General features: G+C 38.4%; 1 protein-coding gene across 2 annotated transcripts in view; it reads left to right on the top strand.

Annotated features, from left to right (window-relative positions):
• gad1a (glutamate decarboxylase 1a) overlaps nucleotides 1-17,561 on the top strand; it is a 20,594-nt gene extending 3,033 nt beyond the window's left edge. Inside the window, exons 3-17 of one of the 2 annotated variants that reach the window (XM_016276301.1) lie at nucleotides 1,151-1,210; nucleotides 2,672-2,824; nucleotides 4,222-4,464; nucleotides 4,570-4,660; nucleotides 11,994-12,106; nucleotides 12,541-12,656; nucleotides 13,132-13,211; nucleotides 13,292-13,346; nucleotides 13,994-14,110; nucleotides 14,213-14,277; nucleotides 14,627-14,705; nucleotides 14,959-15,108; nucleotides 16,774-16,881; nucleotides 16,997-17,086; nucleotides 17,220-17,561. In XM_016276301.1, the coding sequence (XP_016131787.1) occupies nucleotides 1,151-1,210; nucleotides 2,672-2,824; nucleotides 4,222-4,464; nucleotides 4,570-4,660; nucleotides 11,994-12,106; nucleotides 12,541-12,656; nucleotides 13,132-13,211; nucleotides 13,292-13,346; nucleotides 13,994-14,110; nucleotides 14,213-14,277; nucleotides 14,627-14,705; nucleotides 14,959-15,108; nucleotides 16,774-16,881; nucleotides 16,997-17,086; nucleotides 17,220-17,393 (1,694 nt within the window). In that variant the 3' untranslated portion in view covers nucleotides 17,394-17,561. Of the gene's footprint in view, nucleotides 1-1,150; nucleotides 1,211-2,671; nucleotides 2,825-4,221; nucleotides 4,465-4,569; nucleotides 4,661-5,484; nucleotides 5,724-5,828; nucleotides 5,920-11,993; nucleotides 12,107-12,540; nucleotides 12,657-13,131; nucleotides 13,212-13,291; nucleotides 13,347-13,993; nucleotides 14,111-14,212; nucleotides 14,278-14,626; nucleotides 14,706-14,958; nucleotides 15,109-16,773; nucleotides 16,882-16,996; nucleotides 17,087-17,219 lie in introns of those variants that run through there. The other variant, XM_016276300.1, reaches the window with a different exon arrangement.
• Nucleotides 17,562-17,745: the final 184 nt, after the last annotated feature.

Here is a 17,745-nt window from a genome sequence, read left to right as displayed (position 1 = left end):
GCTGGGTCAAAACAACCCAATTGCTGGGTTTGTCCCTATTTTACCCAGCACTGGGTTGCATTTAACCCAGCATTTTTTAGAGTGCACTCACAGGTAATATGCAACACACTATTGTTTAAAATGTATCATTAAATTTGATTATATATTTTTTATAATTTAAAATTAGCCCATTATTATCATCATCATTATTATTATTATTATTATTATTATTATTATTATATTCCAGGACAATTTTCTAGCTTCAGTATTGTATTAAATAAGCTATATATTTGTCGTTTGGACTAAAAGGGAAAAAACGGAGTCTGTCTGTAGAAGTGTGTAATTAGATGAATTGTAGCTGTAATTGTAGGCACTCTAAATCGGCACTAATGGAAGCACACATCGCTGTTTATTAATTTCCTTATGACCGGAGCAGAAACATGCTCTTCAAAAATGAGTCACGGCATATTATGAGTTCGCGTATGTCTGCAGCTGCGGGGTATATTCGCTCACATTCACCCTGAGCTCTGTCTTCATTCTTTAGATGAGCAGTTGTAGATTTGAATACTTCATTTCTCGTAGTTCTTTTTTATAGTGCTTTTTTTAGAATTGTCCAAAGCGTAAAATCATGGCTATTTATTCCGTTCCATTATTCTACTCTTGAAGTGTCCGATATGCAGACTTTTCGAAACAAGATGTCAATAAATTCGTCGCATATCGTTTTAGCCATTTGTGACGATTACATTTACAAATATAAAAATTGCATCCGATTTTTACAAATAATAATAATTTTGTTTTCGTGCCCCACCAAGCATGGCAATTGTCATCACGCCAAAATCGCAGATGAAATAGAAAACGATTGAATGCATAGAGGAGAAGCCATTTGGAGACGCATGGGACGGGAGGCTGAGCTCTGGAGCGACAGAGATAATGAGCTGCTGCTAAACGCTGCTGAACGCGTAATAGCGCAGCTGAGGATCAACCTCTCGTCCTGATGTGGCCTGTGTTAATGCTGAATTCTGTTCGGCTGCCACATTGATTTCATGTTAGTAGCAGAAAGGATGGCGCATTTACCGCTTGGGTACATGTGGAAAGAGGGCTTCAATTGAATTTTGTGCCATGCATTTTATTTGCCAGATTACTTAGAGGTTTGGCCGTTTTCTCCCCGTAGGCTATGACTGGAGTGGAGTCGCTCATGGATGCACCAGGAAACTTGGAATGAAGATCTGCGGTAAGTTAAAAAAATACAAAATAAACCTGACTCCTCTATAAACAGTTCAGTAAAATGCAGTGCCAGCTGTTGGGAAATACCACCTGGCGCTCTGGTGCAGAGGCCCTAATAGCCTATGTCTGTATTAATTGCTTTTGATGAGCAGACGTGTCTCATAGCTCCCCCTTTTGGTGTTTTCTGCTGATCACCTAATTGACAGTCAACAGCACCATAGCAATCACCTCCAATATATTCCCATGAATGGAGGAGAAGACTGAAAATTTAAAGGGGCGAGTATTTGACTCTGAATCCGAAAGACTGAAGATGCACTGCAGTAAACAACCTGACTAAAAACATCCTGGATATTGCAGAGTTTGCTAAATGTTCATTTGGAAAGAAAATCCCTTCGAAAAAGGTGCGGTTATTAAAGATAAAGAATAGCTCCACGATTGTTTTGCCCGGCTTATATTTACAATCGAGTGAAGAGGTGAGAAGATGAATCTATATGTGTCCCAAGAGAATTGATGCTCAGTGGAGATCTATTAAACCACAATCCGTCAAGCCTCTGCTTTGCTGCGATAACACATAGTGCTTGCTGATAAGAGGTGCATTCAGAAGAAATGGTCTTTCATGAATTAGTCGCGCTAAATGGGTTTATGGTTGTGTTTCATTAGGTACAGACGAATGAGAATATAATATACATTTTTGAAAATAAATAAGAGTAGGCTACTTATAAAATGACAATTTGTTTTGCCGAGTAAAAGAAAAAGAATCTAATCTGAAAAACGATTAAAGCTAAATATCGTGTCATTTACAATAGGTTCATTTGGCTTGAATTGTGGCTGCCGTGGTCTGAGCACCGCTCGAATGATCCCATATCAGCTGAGGAAGACGAGGATGAGGACAGTGAGGAAGACTAAATGAAATAATCTGCAGTGGTGTTCATATGCGGATGCAAAGCGCCGGCTGCTGTCTCGATGTAGAGTTGTTGTTGTTTTTTATGTGTCTTGCTAAACTGACTTTATTGTAGTAAATGCAGTGTGATGAGAATTTAATTCTGCACTCAGGTAGATCTTTTGTTAGGCTATTGTTGTTTTTTTTAAATGAAAGCATGTGGATACACAATTAAAGTAAAACTATTTTAATGTATTTATTATTATTATGATTTATGTGACATGAATCTAGCATTTATAAACCGCGGCGTCAGGTCTGGGTCTCTGTGGTGGTGCTGGTGATGGTGGTGGTGAGGGTTCATTGGGATTTTCCAGTCCATCTAAATCACTGCTTCACTGATGTCATGAGTGGCAACCTCCCCCCAGATAACCTGTGCCACAAACACACACAGTGTATGTCGAGCAGTCAGAACACCCTCGCTGCTCCGGAGAGAAGTTTCAACACATTTCATCTGTGTTACATTATTTGCTGCGATGTTTGGAAATGGAAGCCGCTCATTTCAGTTTTCTTCTCTGTGTAATAATATAGGATTTTTGCAGAAGAACAATAATGTTGACGACAAGAGCCGAATTTTCAGGTTTTGTAACGATCAGCAGCCCAAGAGCATTTTAACACGGGACAACGAGCGAGACCCTCGCTTCAGACGCACAGAGACAGACTTCTCCAATCTATATGCAAGAGGTGAGTGACAAAAGCTGCTGTTTTACAGTATAATCTCTCTCTCTCTCTCTTTGCCTTTCAATATAACTATTTCAAAGTAACGTTTCTGCACTCTAAAAAATGCTGGGTTAAATGCAACCCAATTGCTGGGTTTGTCCCTATTTTACCCAGCACTGGGTTGTACTTAACCCAGCATTTTAACCAGAGTGTGGTTAATGCAAAATGGTTAATATTAATAAATTGCATAATGTATGATATAATTTGCAATGGGATTCTTCTTTATTTAATATAGGCTACGTATTTATTCTAATATGAATTTAATTGTTTTAGAATGAATAAAAAAGGTAAAAAAAAATAGAATTCCAAGGTTTTGAACAGTAAAGCAGATTTTGTCTGTATGTCTATTCATAATGTGCATGTAAATTGTTTGTCAAACCAAAAGTAAAAAAAAAAAAAATTGTCAACATGATTTACATTTATGTGAATGATTTACGTTTATAACAATTACGTAACATTATTTTAATTTAAATATTCTGCTTTCCACTCATAATTAAAAAAAAAATATATATATATACTGTTCGAATTATTAAGATTTTTAAAATGTTTTTGAAGGAAGTCTCTTATGCTCACAGGGCTATATTTATTTGATCAAAAATGCCGTAAAAACAAAATATAGTGAAATATTATAACAATGTAAAATAACTTTTTTCTATTGTAATATTATTAAAATGTAATTTATTTCTGTGATCAAAGCTGAATTTTCAGCATCATTACTCCAGTCTTCAGTGTCACATGATCTTCAGAAATCATATGCTGATATGACTAATATGAGACTGAGACTAATATGATAATTGATGCTCAAGAAACATTTCTGATTATCATTGTTGAAAACAATTGTGCTGCTTAATATTTTTGTGGGAACAAATTTTTTTTTTTTTTTTTTTTTTTACATGTTTTTAAAATAATTTTTATATAGAAAGTTCAAATGAACAGCATTTATCCGTAATAGAAATATTTTGTAACATTATCTATTTACTGTCCCTTTTGGTCAATTTAATGCATCCTTGCTAATTTTAAAGTATTAATTTATTTATAAAAAAAATAAAAATAAACTTACCACCAACCGTAATGTATCATCTTTGCCATCGTGGGAATGCATTTGGAAATGGAAACCTGTTATTTTAAATTGTAATAATATTTCATGTAATTATAGTTTTTACTGTATTTTGATCAAATAAATGCAACCTAAGTGAGCAGAAGAGACTTCTTTCAAAAACATAAAAACAAGAAAAATCCGAATTATTCCAAACATTTCACCAGCATGTGTAAATTACATATTTTTATATGAATGAGGGAAACTGTCATAACAAACAGCAATTTGATTGACTGATAAGACGGTGTAACAAAACTGGTCACAGATCTGCTTCCTGCTAAAAATGGTGAGGAGTATACGATGCAGTTCCTGTTGGAGGTGGTGGACATCCTCACGAACTATGTGCGCAAGACCTTCGACAGATCCACAAAAGTGCTGGACTTCCATCATCCGCACCAGCTGCTGGAGGGAATGGAGGGCTTCAACTTAGAGCTGTGTGATCAGCCGGAGAGTCTGGAGCAGATCCTGGTGGACTGCAGGGACACGCTCAAATACGGCGTCCGCACAGGTGACCCATACTGGTCTTCCTGTCCATATCAATTAATGTTTAAACACATACATATACAGTGGTGTGTGTGTGTGTGTCTCATTTTCTTTCCTCCTTTCTCTGCAGGTCACCCAAGGTTTTTTAACCAGCTGTCTTCAGGTCTAGACATCATTGGTTTAGCTGGCGAGTGGCTGACCTCTACTGCCAACACTAACATGTGAGTTCAACCTTCCTTCATTCAGTTGTCATTTGTTGGTTTGAGCGAGTAAATTCATTTTAAGCAAGACAATTCAGCAATTCTTTACACTCTTTATGAAGTACTGTAAGAATGTTCCTCAAACTTGTTATAAACCCCTAGCACAGTGTTTCTCAACCCTGGTCCTGGGTGCCCCTCAACACTGCACATTTTGTATGTCTCTCTTATCTGACACACCCATTTCAGGTCCTGGAGTTTCTTCTAATGAGCTCATGAGTTGAATCAGGTGTACTTGATTAGGGAGACACACAAAATGTGCAGTGTTGGGGGGTGCCCAGGACCAGGGTTAAGAAACACTGCCCTAGCACTATGTTAAAGGGGTCATAGGATGCTACATGCACTTTTACAAGTTGTTTGAACTGAAATGTGTGTTGGCAGTGTGTGAACACAACCACCCTATAATGATAAAGATCCACCCAGTGTTTTTTTAAAATCTGGTTAAATCTTTATTATTTATAAAAAAAATAAAAATAAACTTACCACCAACCGTAATGTATCATCTTTGCCATCGTGGGAATGCATTTGGAAATGGAAACCTGTTATTTTAAATTGTAATAATATTTCATGTAATTATAGTTTTTACTGTATTTTGATCAAATAAATGCAACCTAAGTGAGCAGAAGAGACTTCTTTCAAAAACATAAAAACAAGAAAAATCCGAATTATTCCAAACATTTCACCAGCATGTGTAAATTACATATTTTTATATGAATGAGGGAAACTGTCATAACAAACAGCAATTTGATTGACTGATAAGACGGTGTAACAAAACTGGTCACAGATCTGCTTCCTGCTAAAAATGGTGAGGAGTATACGATGCAGTTCCTGTTGGAGGTGGTGGACATCCTCACGAACTATGTGCGCAAGACCTTCGACAGATCCACAAAAGTGCTGGACTTCCATCATCCGCACCAGCTGCTGGAGGGAATGGAGGGCTTCAACTTAGAGCTGTGTGATCAGCCGGAGAGTCTGGAGCAGATCCTGGTGGACTGCAGGGACACGCTCAAATACGGCGTCCGCACAGGTGACCCATACTGGTCTTCCTGTCCATATCAATTAATGTTTAAACACATACATATACAGTGGTGTGTGTGTGTGTGTCTCATTTTCTTTCCTCCTTTCTCTGCAGGTCACCCAAGGTTTTTTAACCAGCTGTCTTCAGGTCTAGACATCATTGGTTTAGCTGGCGAGTGGCTGACCTCTACTGCCAACACTAACATGTGAGTTCAACCTTCCTTCATTCAGTTGTCATTTGTTGGTTTGAGCGAGTAAATTCATTTTAAGCAAGACAATTCAGCAATTCAGTACTGTAAGAATGTTCCTCAAACTTGTTATAAACCCCTAGCACAGTGTTTCTCAACCCTGGTCCTGGGTGCCCCTCAACACTGCACATTTTGTATGTCTCTCTTATCTGACACACCCATTTCAGGTCCTGGAGTTTCTTCTAATGAGCTCATGAGTTGAATCAGGTGTACTTGATTAGGGAGACACACAAAATGTGCAGTGTTGGGGGGTGCCCAGGACCAGGGTTAAGAAACACTGCCCTAGCACTATGTTAAAGGGGTCATAGGATGCTACATGCACTTTTACAAGTTGTTTGAACTGAAATGTGTGTTGGCAGTGTGTGTACACAACCACCCTATAATGATAAAAATCCACCCAGTGTTTTTTTTAAATCTGGTTAAATCTTTACCCCTTTCTCAAATCGAGCCGATCTCAGATGCCTGTCTGTGTGACATCACAAAAACAGGCCCCTCCCACGATAGTTTGATTGACAGTAGCGTTTCAGCACAGACTGGACTGGTGTCTTATGCTGCGTTCAAGTCCTCCTGGGACGTTCGTACTTACGAGTTGACAAGTCGTAATTACGATGTTAGGTGCGTTCAAGTCAGTTTAGTCGGCACAGATGGCAGTGTACCTTCTTTTAATAAATTACAAGAAATTAAAACAGGGTCTGTTAACTCTGCTTATAGAAAATGAAGAGCAAAGAATTTGCATCAGGTGCGTTTTTTATATATTTTTTAGACCAGGATCCCAGTATAATGAATTTTCAGCATCAACAAATGCTAAAATACAGAGATTTAAAAAAGCTGTTAGCTAAATGCAACATGGCAAATCAAAAGATTTTTCACCTATAGGTGCAAAAATTATAGCATATTTTTTTACTTGGATTTCATTAACTAGCTGCGTAACAAGAACATGACCAACAAAAATTTACCGTCAACTACAGACGTTGCATCCATCGATTCCGCCATGTTTCTCATTGACACGCCCCCAACTCACAAACTCGGGGCTTAAAGAAAATTTCGAGTTTCCCACTCGTAATAACGACTTTGTGGTGGCGTTCATGTGCGTTCAACTCGTAAATACGATCTATCCGACATGACTTGAACGCACCATTACCTTAGCTCCGCCCTGAGTGAGCTGTCATCAGTCCGCCATTGTTTCACCGCCGGAGCAGATGTAGACAAGAATGACTCCTAAGCGATTGAGGTGTTCTGTTGTTGGATGTAATAATGAACATATCAGTCGTCATTTACTCCCGACATCTGAGCCGCTGAACTCGCAGTGGATTATTTGTTTCTGAAGGGAATGCGCCTCCGATCTACATAAATGCGTCTATGTTCGCGCGAATCATTCACGATCCAGCCTCATCTACAGAAGTGAGTATAATGTTTTAATGAACATAGCAGTCGTCATTTACTCCCGACATCTGAGCCGCTGAACTCGCAGTGGATTACATTGCTTCTGAAGGGAATGCGCCCCCGATCTACATAAATGCGTCTATGTTCGCGCGAATCATTCACGATCCAGCCTCATCTACAGAAGTGAGTATAATGTTTTGTAATGAATCTTTGCAAATCGCCTTTCCTAATAATGTGCTAATTAGCAAGTTTCACCATGAATGCGGGTAAAGTAAACAGTCTCTCTGAGAGCAGCTCGGAAGAGAGGGGCGGGGTCAGCAGAGCTCATTAACATTTAAAGGAAAATGCTACAAAAACGGCTTGATCTGAAAAGAACTGTTTTTGACAGGGTAAAAAAAAAGGTGTTGTTTTACACTACCATTGAGAAATTTTAACCAAACTATGTTACAGACTTTTCATTAAGACCCTAAAGAATCATATCAACTTGTGGAAAATGGGCATCCTATGACCCCTTTAAGTATTAAACGTCTATACTATTAATTTAGCCCAAACTGCTTAATGTACTGTATAGCCTCAGTTCAGACTTTGTCAGATCATTTTAGCTTTACATCTGCTATCATAAATTGGTTGGTTCAATGATGTTAAATAATATTTTTGACTTAAATAAAACCAGCTATTTTAGATGTTACCATTTTTAGGTAGCAATGACTATTTAACCATTAAGCCATCTTTACACTTTAAAAAATGCTGGGTCAAAACAACCCAATAGCTGGGTTTGTCCCTTTTTAACCCAGCGCAGGGTTATATTTAACCCAGCATTTTTTAGAGTGCATGACTGGTGTTTACTTGTGTTTATCTGCTCAGAATAACACACATTAGCTCTCATCAGGAAAGCTCCAGTGATATGTAACAGCCTGCGGGATGGACATGGCCAGAATGAGGAGTAACAGCTCATTGATCAAGACTAATTTACAGCTACACACTGAGACGCAGTGCCAGCTGAGACTCGAACCACACCTCCACCCCCATCTCTCCTTCCATTCATTCCTCTGTCCATCCACCCGTTTGTCTGTTCATCCTAAAGGTAGACTGGTATCTGTGAGTAATATTTGACATTAAGCATTCAAAAATGGCAAACATAACAGTGGTATTATAAGAGTAAAATAAACCACGATTTTTGAAAGAAAATATGCTTACTTGTGCATAATTCTTAACCACAGTGCTAGGGCATTGTGGATGGTTGCCACTGCATTGCTACGCTGTTCTGTGCGTTTAAGTGTGTTGCTATGCAGGTGCTACTGTAGGTTGTTGTGATTGCTTACAGTCAAAAAGCCCATCCCAAAGTCTATATAATGCCCTGATATCTAGACATGGCTCTAGATAAGTCCAAGTGAGTTCTTTATTTTATTGTATGGTGATGGATTAGTTTACTTAATCCATATTAAGGGGGGGATACACACAAATGATGGTATGTAATGTTTGATGAGTGGTAGTAATAGTGATGCTTGTCTTAGTAAGCATCACTAATAAGCTTTTATAGACAGAATAATGTTTTCTTTCATAAATTTTTTTATTTTAAATAGTTTTGAACCTTTGGAAAGTAAAAAAAAAAAAGTTTGCATATGTGTTTTAGGTTGAGTATCATATTTGATACGTCAGTCTTTCATGGTTCATGCATGATATAGGAGAATATGAAGCTCATATTTGAGGAGGAAAAAATATCTCCGTTTTATTCAGAGGCCCAAACTGAGCAAGTATATGCAATTTGGTGCAGATGCCGATATTCATTTGACCAAAAAGTAAGATGAAATTCTGATAGCTTGAAATATAAAGCAATTCATTTTATAAGAGTATAACAGATTACTTGCAAAAAAAATGCATACAAATATCAGTTGTCACTTTATATCTCCCAATAATATGTCTTGGTAAGATTGCTTAGTTTTATGATTAAAGCTTTGTTGTTTTATTTGGGGGCAAAACATATAATACAATTTAAACAAATACATTTTCTTCAAAAAAATGGATGTATATGATACAATATTTTTCAAAAAAAAAAATTTTTTTAAGTAATCGCAAGTTGCTTCAGTCCAGTAATTTTTTATCTTGAAATATTACTAATATAAAAGTTGTTCTTATGTTTACTTTATTTACATTTTCACGATTATACTAAAAGGCCTTTTACTTGCTCAAATATATAAACTATCAATCAGACGATAAAAGGCAATGTTTTCCTGCAAAGTTTTGATCTTGATAGAGGCCTTAGAAATGCGTGTGTCACATATGATACAGTAGGCATTAAAGTATTGTTAATTATGAAAGGAAAACTCAAACTAACCATGCCAGTCCTTTAAAAAACTATATGGCTGCATGGTCTGGTCTAATGACTCTGATGTCAGATTATAAAACTAAAAGAAAGCTTAATTCTGCCCTCTAAGTATTTTTATGGGTCTACTGGGATCTCTTTCATTTATATAAGGACAACAGCAGTGAGTCCCCTGGTCCTGATTGACCTCTGAGGGTCAGAGATTTTATGATGGCTTTCACAGTCCACGCCCAAATTCTCCTTTGATCAATAAAAGATTTACTCCACATCCTCAGATTTACTTCCCTCATTCCCAAATGACCGAACCTTTGGATTTCAGGGGGCTGTATTGTGTGGCACTGCTGTTTAGCGCCTATAATGGCCAACAGACAGTTTTATGGTAGAACTGATGGTGTGTCATAAAAGCGGCAAATGAACACTTTTAGAAAAATGACATCGAATCTGATCATGAACTCTTGTTCTCCTCATGAATTACTTTAGAGTGAGCATAAACAGAAGTTTGCATGTAAGGAAGCATATAGCAGGGATAGTCACACTTTTTGTTTCAGTAAATATTTGTCTGTTCTTAAAATCCTGCCTGAAAAGATGTTGAACATTTTCACCATTATTGTCCAGGAAAAAATGTAATAAATAAAACATGTAAACTCGTGTGACAACTAGCCCCGGTATATGATTTCACCTTCTCATGTTTGCACATGTTCATGCTGTCTCTAAATTATATGTCAGTACTGTGTATATAGATTAGACAGAACTGCATGAGCACTTGACAGTTGCGTGTACTAATGAGCTGCTCATCATTACTAATCACCGTGGATGATTATTGACTGGCGCTAATAGGTTGAAGATGCCTCCAGTGGGGTTCGTCCCATCACAATGATTCAGTGATGGATGGAACAGACTGACATGAATACAGATAGTTAGTTAGTGAATTACCTCCTGCTGTCAGGACACTCATTAATGTGGGACAAGTAGTAACGAGACGTGTCAGGCGCCGGCTCTCGAGGACGGCTCTTCAGTTTCTTGCACAGACCGATCACTTCGTGTCTTTTCACATCAGTGTGTCGTCACGAGCCGCATTGTTTAATTTGGTTTTGTCTGTGTATGTTTTTTTGACTCTCAAAGCCGTGATTCCCATCCACTTGCATTATATGACTGACAGACTGCAACGGTTTGAGTTAAAAATCTTCATTTGTGTTCTACTGAAGAAAAGTCACCTACATCTTGGATAAGCAGGTAAGCAGATAAACATCACATTTTCATTTTTGGGTGAACTATCCCTTTAAGCTTAAAGTTATAAGGCATGCTAAAACTAACCGTGCCAGTCCTTTAAAAACTATATGGCTGCATGGTCTGGTCTAAAGACTCTGATGTCAGATTATAAAACTTAAAGGAAGTTGAAAGTATTTTTACGGGTCCGTTGGGATCTTCTTCATTTATATAAGGACAACAGCAGTGAGTCCCCTGGTCCTGATTGACCTCTGAGGGTCAGAGATTTTATGATGGCTTTCACAGTCCACGCCCAAATTCTCCTTTGATCAATAAAAGATTTACTCCACATCCTCAGATTTACTTCCCTCATTCCCAAATGACCGAACCTTTGGATTTCAGGGGGCTGTATTGTGTGGCACTGCTGTTTAGCGCCTATAATGGCCAACAGACAGTTTTATGGTAGAACTGATGGTGTGTCATAAAAGCGGCAAATGAACACTTTTAGAAAAATGACATCGAATCTGATCATGAACTCTTGTTCTCCTCATGAATTACTTTAGAGTGAGCATAAACAGAAGTTTGCATGTAAGGAAGCATATAGCAGGGATAGTCACACTTTTTGTTTCAGTAAATATTTGTCTGTTCTTAAAATCCTGCCTGAAAAGATGTTGAACATTTTCACCATTATTGTCCAGGAAAAAATGTAATAAATAAAACATGTAAACTCGTGTGACAACTAGCCCCGGTATATGATTTCACCTTCTCATGTTTGCACATGTTCATGCTGTCTCTAAATTATATGTCAGTACTGTGTATATAGATTAGACAGAACTGCATGAGCACTTGACAGTTGCGTGTACTAATGAGCTGCTCATCATTACTAATCACCGTGGATGATTATTGACTGGCGCTAATAGGTTGAAGATGCCTCCAGTGGGGTTCGTCCCATCACAATGATTCAGTGATGGATGGAACAGACTGACATGAATACAGATAGTTAGTTAGTGAATTACCTCCTGCTGTCAGGACACTCATTAATGTGGGACAAGTAGTAACGAGGTGTGTGTGTGTGTGTGTGTGTGTGTGTGTGTGTGTGTGTGTGTGTGTGTGTTTACAGGTTCACATATGAGATTGCACCCGTGTTTGTACTGATGGAACAGCTCACCCTGAAGAAAATGCGAGAGATCATTGGCTGGCCAAATGGAGAGGGCGATGGCATTTTCTCACCAGGTGTGAACATGTGAACAGCAGAATAATGAAGAATTCTAGATTAAGGGGTAATGCTTAATATTTCACACCAGTGGCTGGTGTTTTCATCGGTGCACCGATTCACAAACAAACAAAAAATGATGTCCTGTGGCTGTCTTCACCTTGCTGCCATGTTAATACATATTTTTGCAGACAAGGCACAAATATTAATTTGACCCAATGCAATCCAGCCACAGAATAATCTAGAACTGTTCATTATGTTCTGTTCAGCTGTTCATCTACAACTGTTATGTGATAATTAACACACAATATTAACACTGAAAGCCTGACATGTGAAATAATAGTCTGAAAAATATTTTTCTTTTTTATTGGAACCGTATATTGAACAAAATAAATAAAAAAAGTTTGCCTAAAGGCCTTAGACATTTGTGCAAGTGAAATGTGTGTTCTTGCAGGAGGAGCGATCTCAAACATGTACAGCGTGATGGTGGCACGGTACAAACACTACCCTGAGGTTAAAATCAAAGGCATGGCAGCGGCTCCCAGACTAGTGCTGTTCACCTCTGAACATGTAAGTCATTTTCTTTCTTCACTCTCTTTCTTCTCTTGCCTTCATCATGTACTGAGCCGTATGGATTTCATTCTTCCTGAAACTCATAAGAAAATGTTTTGCAGAATATCCTAGTGTCTCTTTTTTTATAAGAATGCAGTGAACTCCAAAACTGACAAAACAAGCACCATGAAGTAGTCCTTTGCATTATATTGTAAGTCTTCTGAAACCGTACGCTAGCTACGCTAGACTAAAATACCAAAATTTGACCCATGATTCACTGTAAACCTTTTCCTTATGCTGCAGTTCTGACATCTCATTTGCTTGCATTAAGATGTGTTGCGCTGGGTATCAGTGACATCGAACGATCTTGGTTCCATGACAGATCATCGTTGATGTCTAACCTGGTGTGATGTGACCCCGTTTTGAAGACTTGAATGTAATTAAATGCACAAACCATCATACGCTTACAAGTCTGTTACAATATTGTTCCCAGAGTCACTACTCTATAAAGAAGGCCAGTGCAGTGCTAGGTTTCGGCACAGAGAATTTGATCCTGCTGAGGACAGATGAGAGGTAAGTGGAAACTCTCGGTGTCTGTGCTGTGTGTTTGTGGACTGTCTCATCAACGAGAGTCATTTGCGTGTCTTTGTTAGAGGTAGAGTGATTCCGGCTGATCTGGAGGCCAAAGTCATTGATGCCAAACAGAAGGTGAGTCTCTGGTGCACAAGAATAAACTCTTCAACTCTAACCAAAAGACTTCAACATATATGAGACTATTGAGATTAAATTGCTTACCATCCTTGTATAAAGTTATAATCTTATGTCACAACCATGTAAAATATTTTAAACACAGTACTATTCTCACAATAAGCAACAATGAAGTCAATAATGCATATTCATATGTTCGTCTGTTTTTGTCTATTGTTTCACAACTTTTTTTTTTACAACAGCTCAGATAACACACTGTTTTATAAGGATTAATTAATAGTGCTCGAGCAAAATACAAACTGCACATACCCTTTAATTCCTTGCACTGCAGACTTTGATTGTAAGCACATTGGACTTCTAAAGCTAAACCTGTAACATTCCTTTATTATCACTATTAAATAAACAGTGCAGTTGATTAAACATGAATGATTTATCTAAAAGACATCAGAACATAGTATCTCAGTACTGGACCATTTAGATGCTGAGCATGACATGGGGTTCATTTAAATATATGGGGTTCCTTTAAGCCCATATTTGTTTCAGAAGCATATTGTGAGTTTAGTTTGAAATATTTAGTTTTGAGCAACTCTGATTTCCATTGTGCATGTTATCTGGTGAAATGGTTTTGTTGTGTCTCTGCTGTCCAGGGGTTTGTGCCAGTGTTTGTGAATGCTACAGCTGGATCTACAGTGTATGGAGCCTTTGATCCAATCAATGAGATCGCTGACATCTGTGAGAAATACAACATGTGGCTTCATGTGGATGTACGTTTGGGATTATTTCATTATTCACTTTAGCAGACATATTATGGTGAAAGGCTGTGAATAAGTTCTTTTGGAACTGATCTGTTGAATGTGTTTTTGAAGGGAGCGTGGGGTGGAGGTTTGCTGATGTCTAGAAAACACAGACACAAACTGAATGGCATTGAGAGGTATGATACATTACGCTCCAGGGGCAAAGGGTTGGTCTTAAAAGAGCAGAGACATTAAAAAATAAATTAAAAAATTAAAAAAAGAAGTGCTCTTAATGGTATTGAATGTGCACATGTAGTATACTTTAACTCTTAAAAGTATATTTTAAAAATAGTACATGCATATAATATTAATGAAATAAAATACTTAGAGTACACTTGCACGACTGCTTTTTAACCCACTTAAGACGCTTTTAAAAAGTACACTTTTATAATAATGTCAAAGACATAAAACTAAAATATAAAGATTTTTCTCAAAGTGAAAGAAGTTCGATGAAATAGCGGTTTCTGATCAGTGTTGTTTCTGCAGAGCAAACTCTGTCACATGGAACCCACACAAGATGATGGGCGTTCCGCTGCAGTGCTCTGCCATTCTGGTCCGAGAGAAGGTAAGAGAGAAAGCGAGAAATGGGGGCATCAGAGTAAATGAGTCTGAAGCGTAATGGAACTTTCAGTAAAATTCAGTGATAGAATACAAAGAAAGCTGAGTGAGGACAAGAGGCAGAGAGACAAAGAAGCAAAAGAGAGATAAATAGCTGCTATCTGAGTTTGACATGTTATTATGTTCATCTCCACTCAGTGTTCCTGTTGTCTCACTGTGTTCGTGAGTGTTCATGTGTGTGTGTGTGTGTGTGTTTTCAGGGTCTTCTACAGGGCTGCAACTCCATGTGTGCTGGTTATCTTTTTCAGCCGGATAAGCAGTATGATGTTACCTATGACACAGGGGACAAAGCCATACAGTGTGGCCGTCATGTAGACATCTTCAAATTCTGGCTCATGTGGAAGTCAAAGGTATGTGTGTGCACATTTATGAGATCAGAACCTCAGCGTTTGATAATGTGTTACTCATGAATGAATCAAATGCAGAACACAAAAATCATGTTTTTAATGGACTGATTAAAAAAAATTGTATGGATGGTTGAACATGGATGGATGGATGGATGGATGATGAATTAATTAATTAATTAATGGATAGATGGATTCCTGTTGTCTCACTGTGTTCGTGAGTGTTCATGTGTGTGTGTGTGTGTGTGTTTTCAGGGTCTTCTACAGGGCTGCAACTCCATGTGTGCTGGTTATCTTTTTCAGCCGGATAAGCAGTATGATGTTACCTATGACACAGGGGACAAAGCCATACAGTGTGGCCGTCATGTAGACATCTTCAAATTCTGGCTCATGTGGAAGTCAAAGGTATGTGTGTGCACATTTATGAGATCAGAACCTCAGCGTTTGATAATGTGTTCCTCATGAATGAATCAAATGCAGAACACAAAAATCATGTTTTTAATGGACTGATTAAAAAAAAATTGTATGGATGGTTGAACATGGATGGATGGATGGATGGATGATTAATTAATTAATTAATGCATAGATGGAAGAATGATTGGATGAATGATGGGTGGATGAACAGTTGGATGGATGATAAATAGTTGGATGATGAACAGTTGTATGTATATTGGATGGAGTGATATGGATGGATGAACGGTTGGAATTAATGATGGATGGATGAGTGGATGGATGAATAGATGAGTGAATGAATCGATGGGATGGATGATGGATAAATGGGTGGACGGAGAGATGGGTGGATGGATAAACAGGTGGGTGGATGGGTGGATGAACGGTTGGATGGATGGATGGTGGACTGGTGAAAAACAAATCGGATGGATGGATGTATGATGGTGCATATATGGATTATGGATAATGGGTGAATGATGAACAGTTGGATGGATGGATAGATAAATGAATGGTTGGATGAATGATGGATGGATGAATGGGTTAATGGATGGATAAATAGTTGGTTGGATGGATGAACAGTTGAATGGATGACGAACAGTGTATATTGGATAAAGGGGTGGAAGATGGATGAATGGTTGGAATTAATGACGGAGGGATGGGAGGATTAATGGATTAACCGTTGGAATGGATGATGGATAAATGGATGGATGGATGATGGGTGGATGCATGGATGAATGATGGATAAATGGGTGGATGGATGGATGATGGATGGGTGGATGCATGGATGAATGATGGATAAATGGGTGGATGGATGGATGATGGATAAATGGGTGGATGGATGGATGATGGGTGGATGCATGGATGAATGATGGATATATGGGTGGATGCATGGATGAATGATGGATAAATGGGTGGATGCATGGATGATGGATAAATTGCTGGATGATGGATGATGGATAAATGGGTGGATGGATGGATGGATGATGGATAAATGGGTGGATGGATGGATGGATGATGGATAAATGGGTGGATGGATGAAGGATGAATGGATGGAAGAATGGGTGGGTGGATAGCAAGATGGATGGATGGATGTACGGTTGGATGGATAGATGGCGGATATATATTTACTGTATTGTCATGTATAGAATTAATGTCAATCCAACACATAGATGTCTGTGTAGAATATTAGCTGTGATGTTATGGATCTGTCGTCTTTAACAGGGCACTATAGGCTTTGAGAAGCACATTGACAGATGTCTGGAGCTGTCTGAGTATCTCTACCACAAGATAAAGAACCGAGAAGGATATGCGATGGTGTTTCAAGGGGAGGTGAGTGAAAACAATCACAACAGAGTTTACCAGGGTCCATCACATACTCTAGTACTATTCAGACTCAAGGTTTCTTTCATAACTTTTTAATGCTGCCCTTCTGTCTGTTTCTTAGCCCCAGCACACCAATGTGTGTTTCTGGTACATTCCTCCAAACCTGCGGCTCCTGCCAGATGGAGAGGAGAAAAGACAACGGCTTCATAGGGTGAGACGATACTCAGACTCACTCCTTCTCAGTCTACATAAGTTGCTCTACAAATGTGTATATGCTACATATTTGACCACGCACTTTATTTAGCCAGGTTACCTTAAGCTTCTGTCCTGTGACTTCTATTTAGGTTGCCCCCAAGATCAAGGCAATGATGATGGAGTGTGGGACAACAATGGTGGGTTATCAGCCTCAAGGCGATAAGGTCAACTTCTTCAGAATGGTTGTCTCTAATCCGGCTGTAACCAGGTCTGACATTGACTTCCTGATCGATGAGATTGAAAGACTGGGACAGGATTTATAGAGCACACAGGTTGGAAATTCAGTAGATGTTAGTAAATTCTGTGCAAGTATTGGAAATGGAGAAGACAATCTGAAGTATTGTATCAGCTGGACATTCCGGAGTATTAGACCAATGAGGTGCTCTAGAATAATGAACCTATCAGATGTTCTAGAATGTTCCACTAGGAAACTGGACATGCATAATGCAGAGGTGGTGAGCTCCTCAAGCTATAATTTCATAAAGAAGGATCAGATGTCCTCCTATGACATTATATGTCTTCTCCTCTTCCCTTCTCCCTGTTCTCTTGTCTCCTGTCTATTGTGTTCTGTTCTTTCTTTGATAACACAGACAATAAGGTTCCATTTCTTAACAT

This window comes from Sinocyclocheilus grahami, unplaced genomic scaffold, assembly GCF_001515645.1.
Source record: "Sinocyclocheilus grahami isolate Dianchi unplaced genomic scaffold, SAMN03320097.WGS_v1.1 scaffold100.1, whole genome shotgun sequence".
Taxonomy (NCBI): Eukaryota; Metazoa; Chordata; class Actinopteri; order Cypriniformes; family Cyprinidae; genus Sinocyclocheilus; species Sinocyclocheilus grahami.
This window is presented reverse-complemented; position numbering and strand designations above follow the sequence as displayed.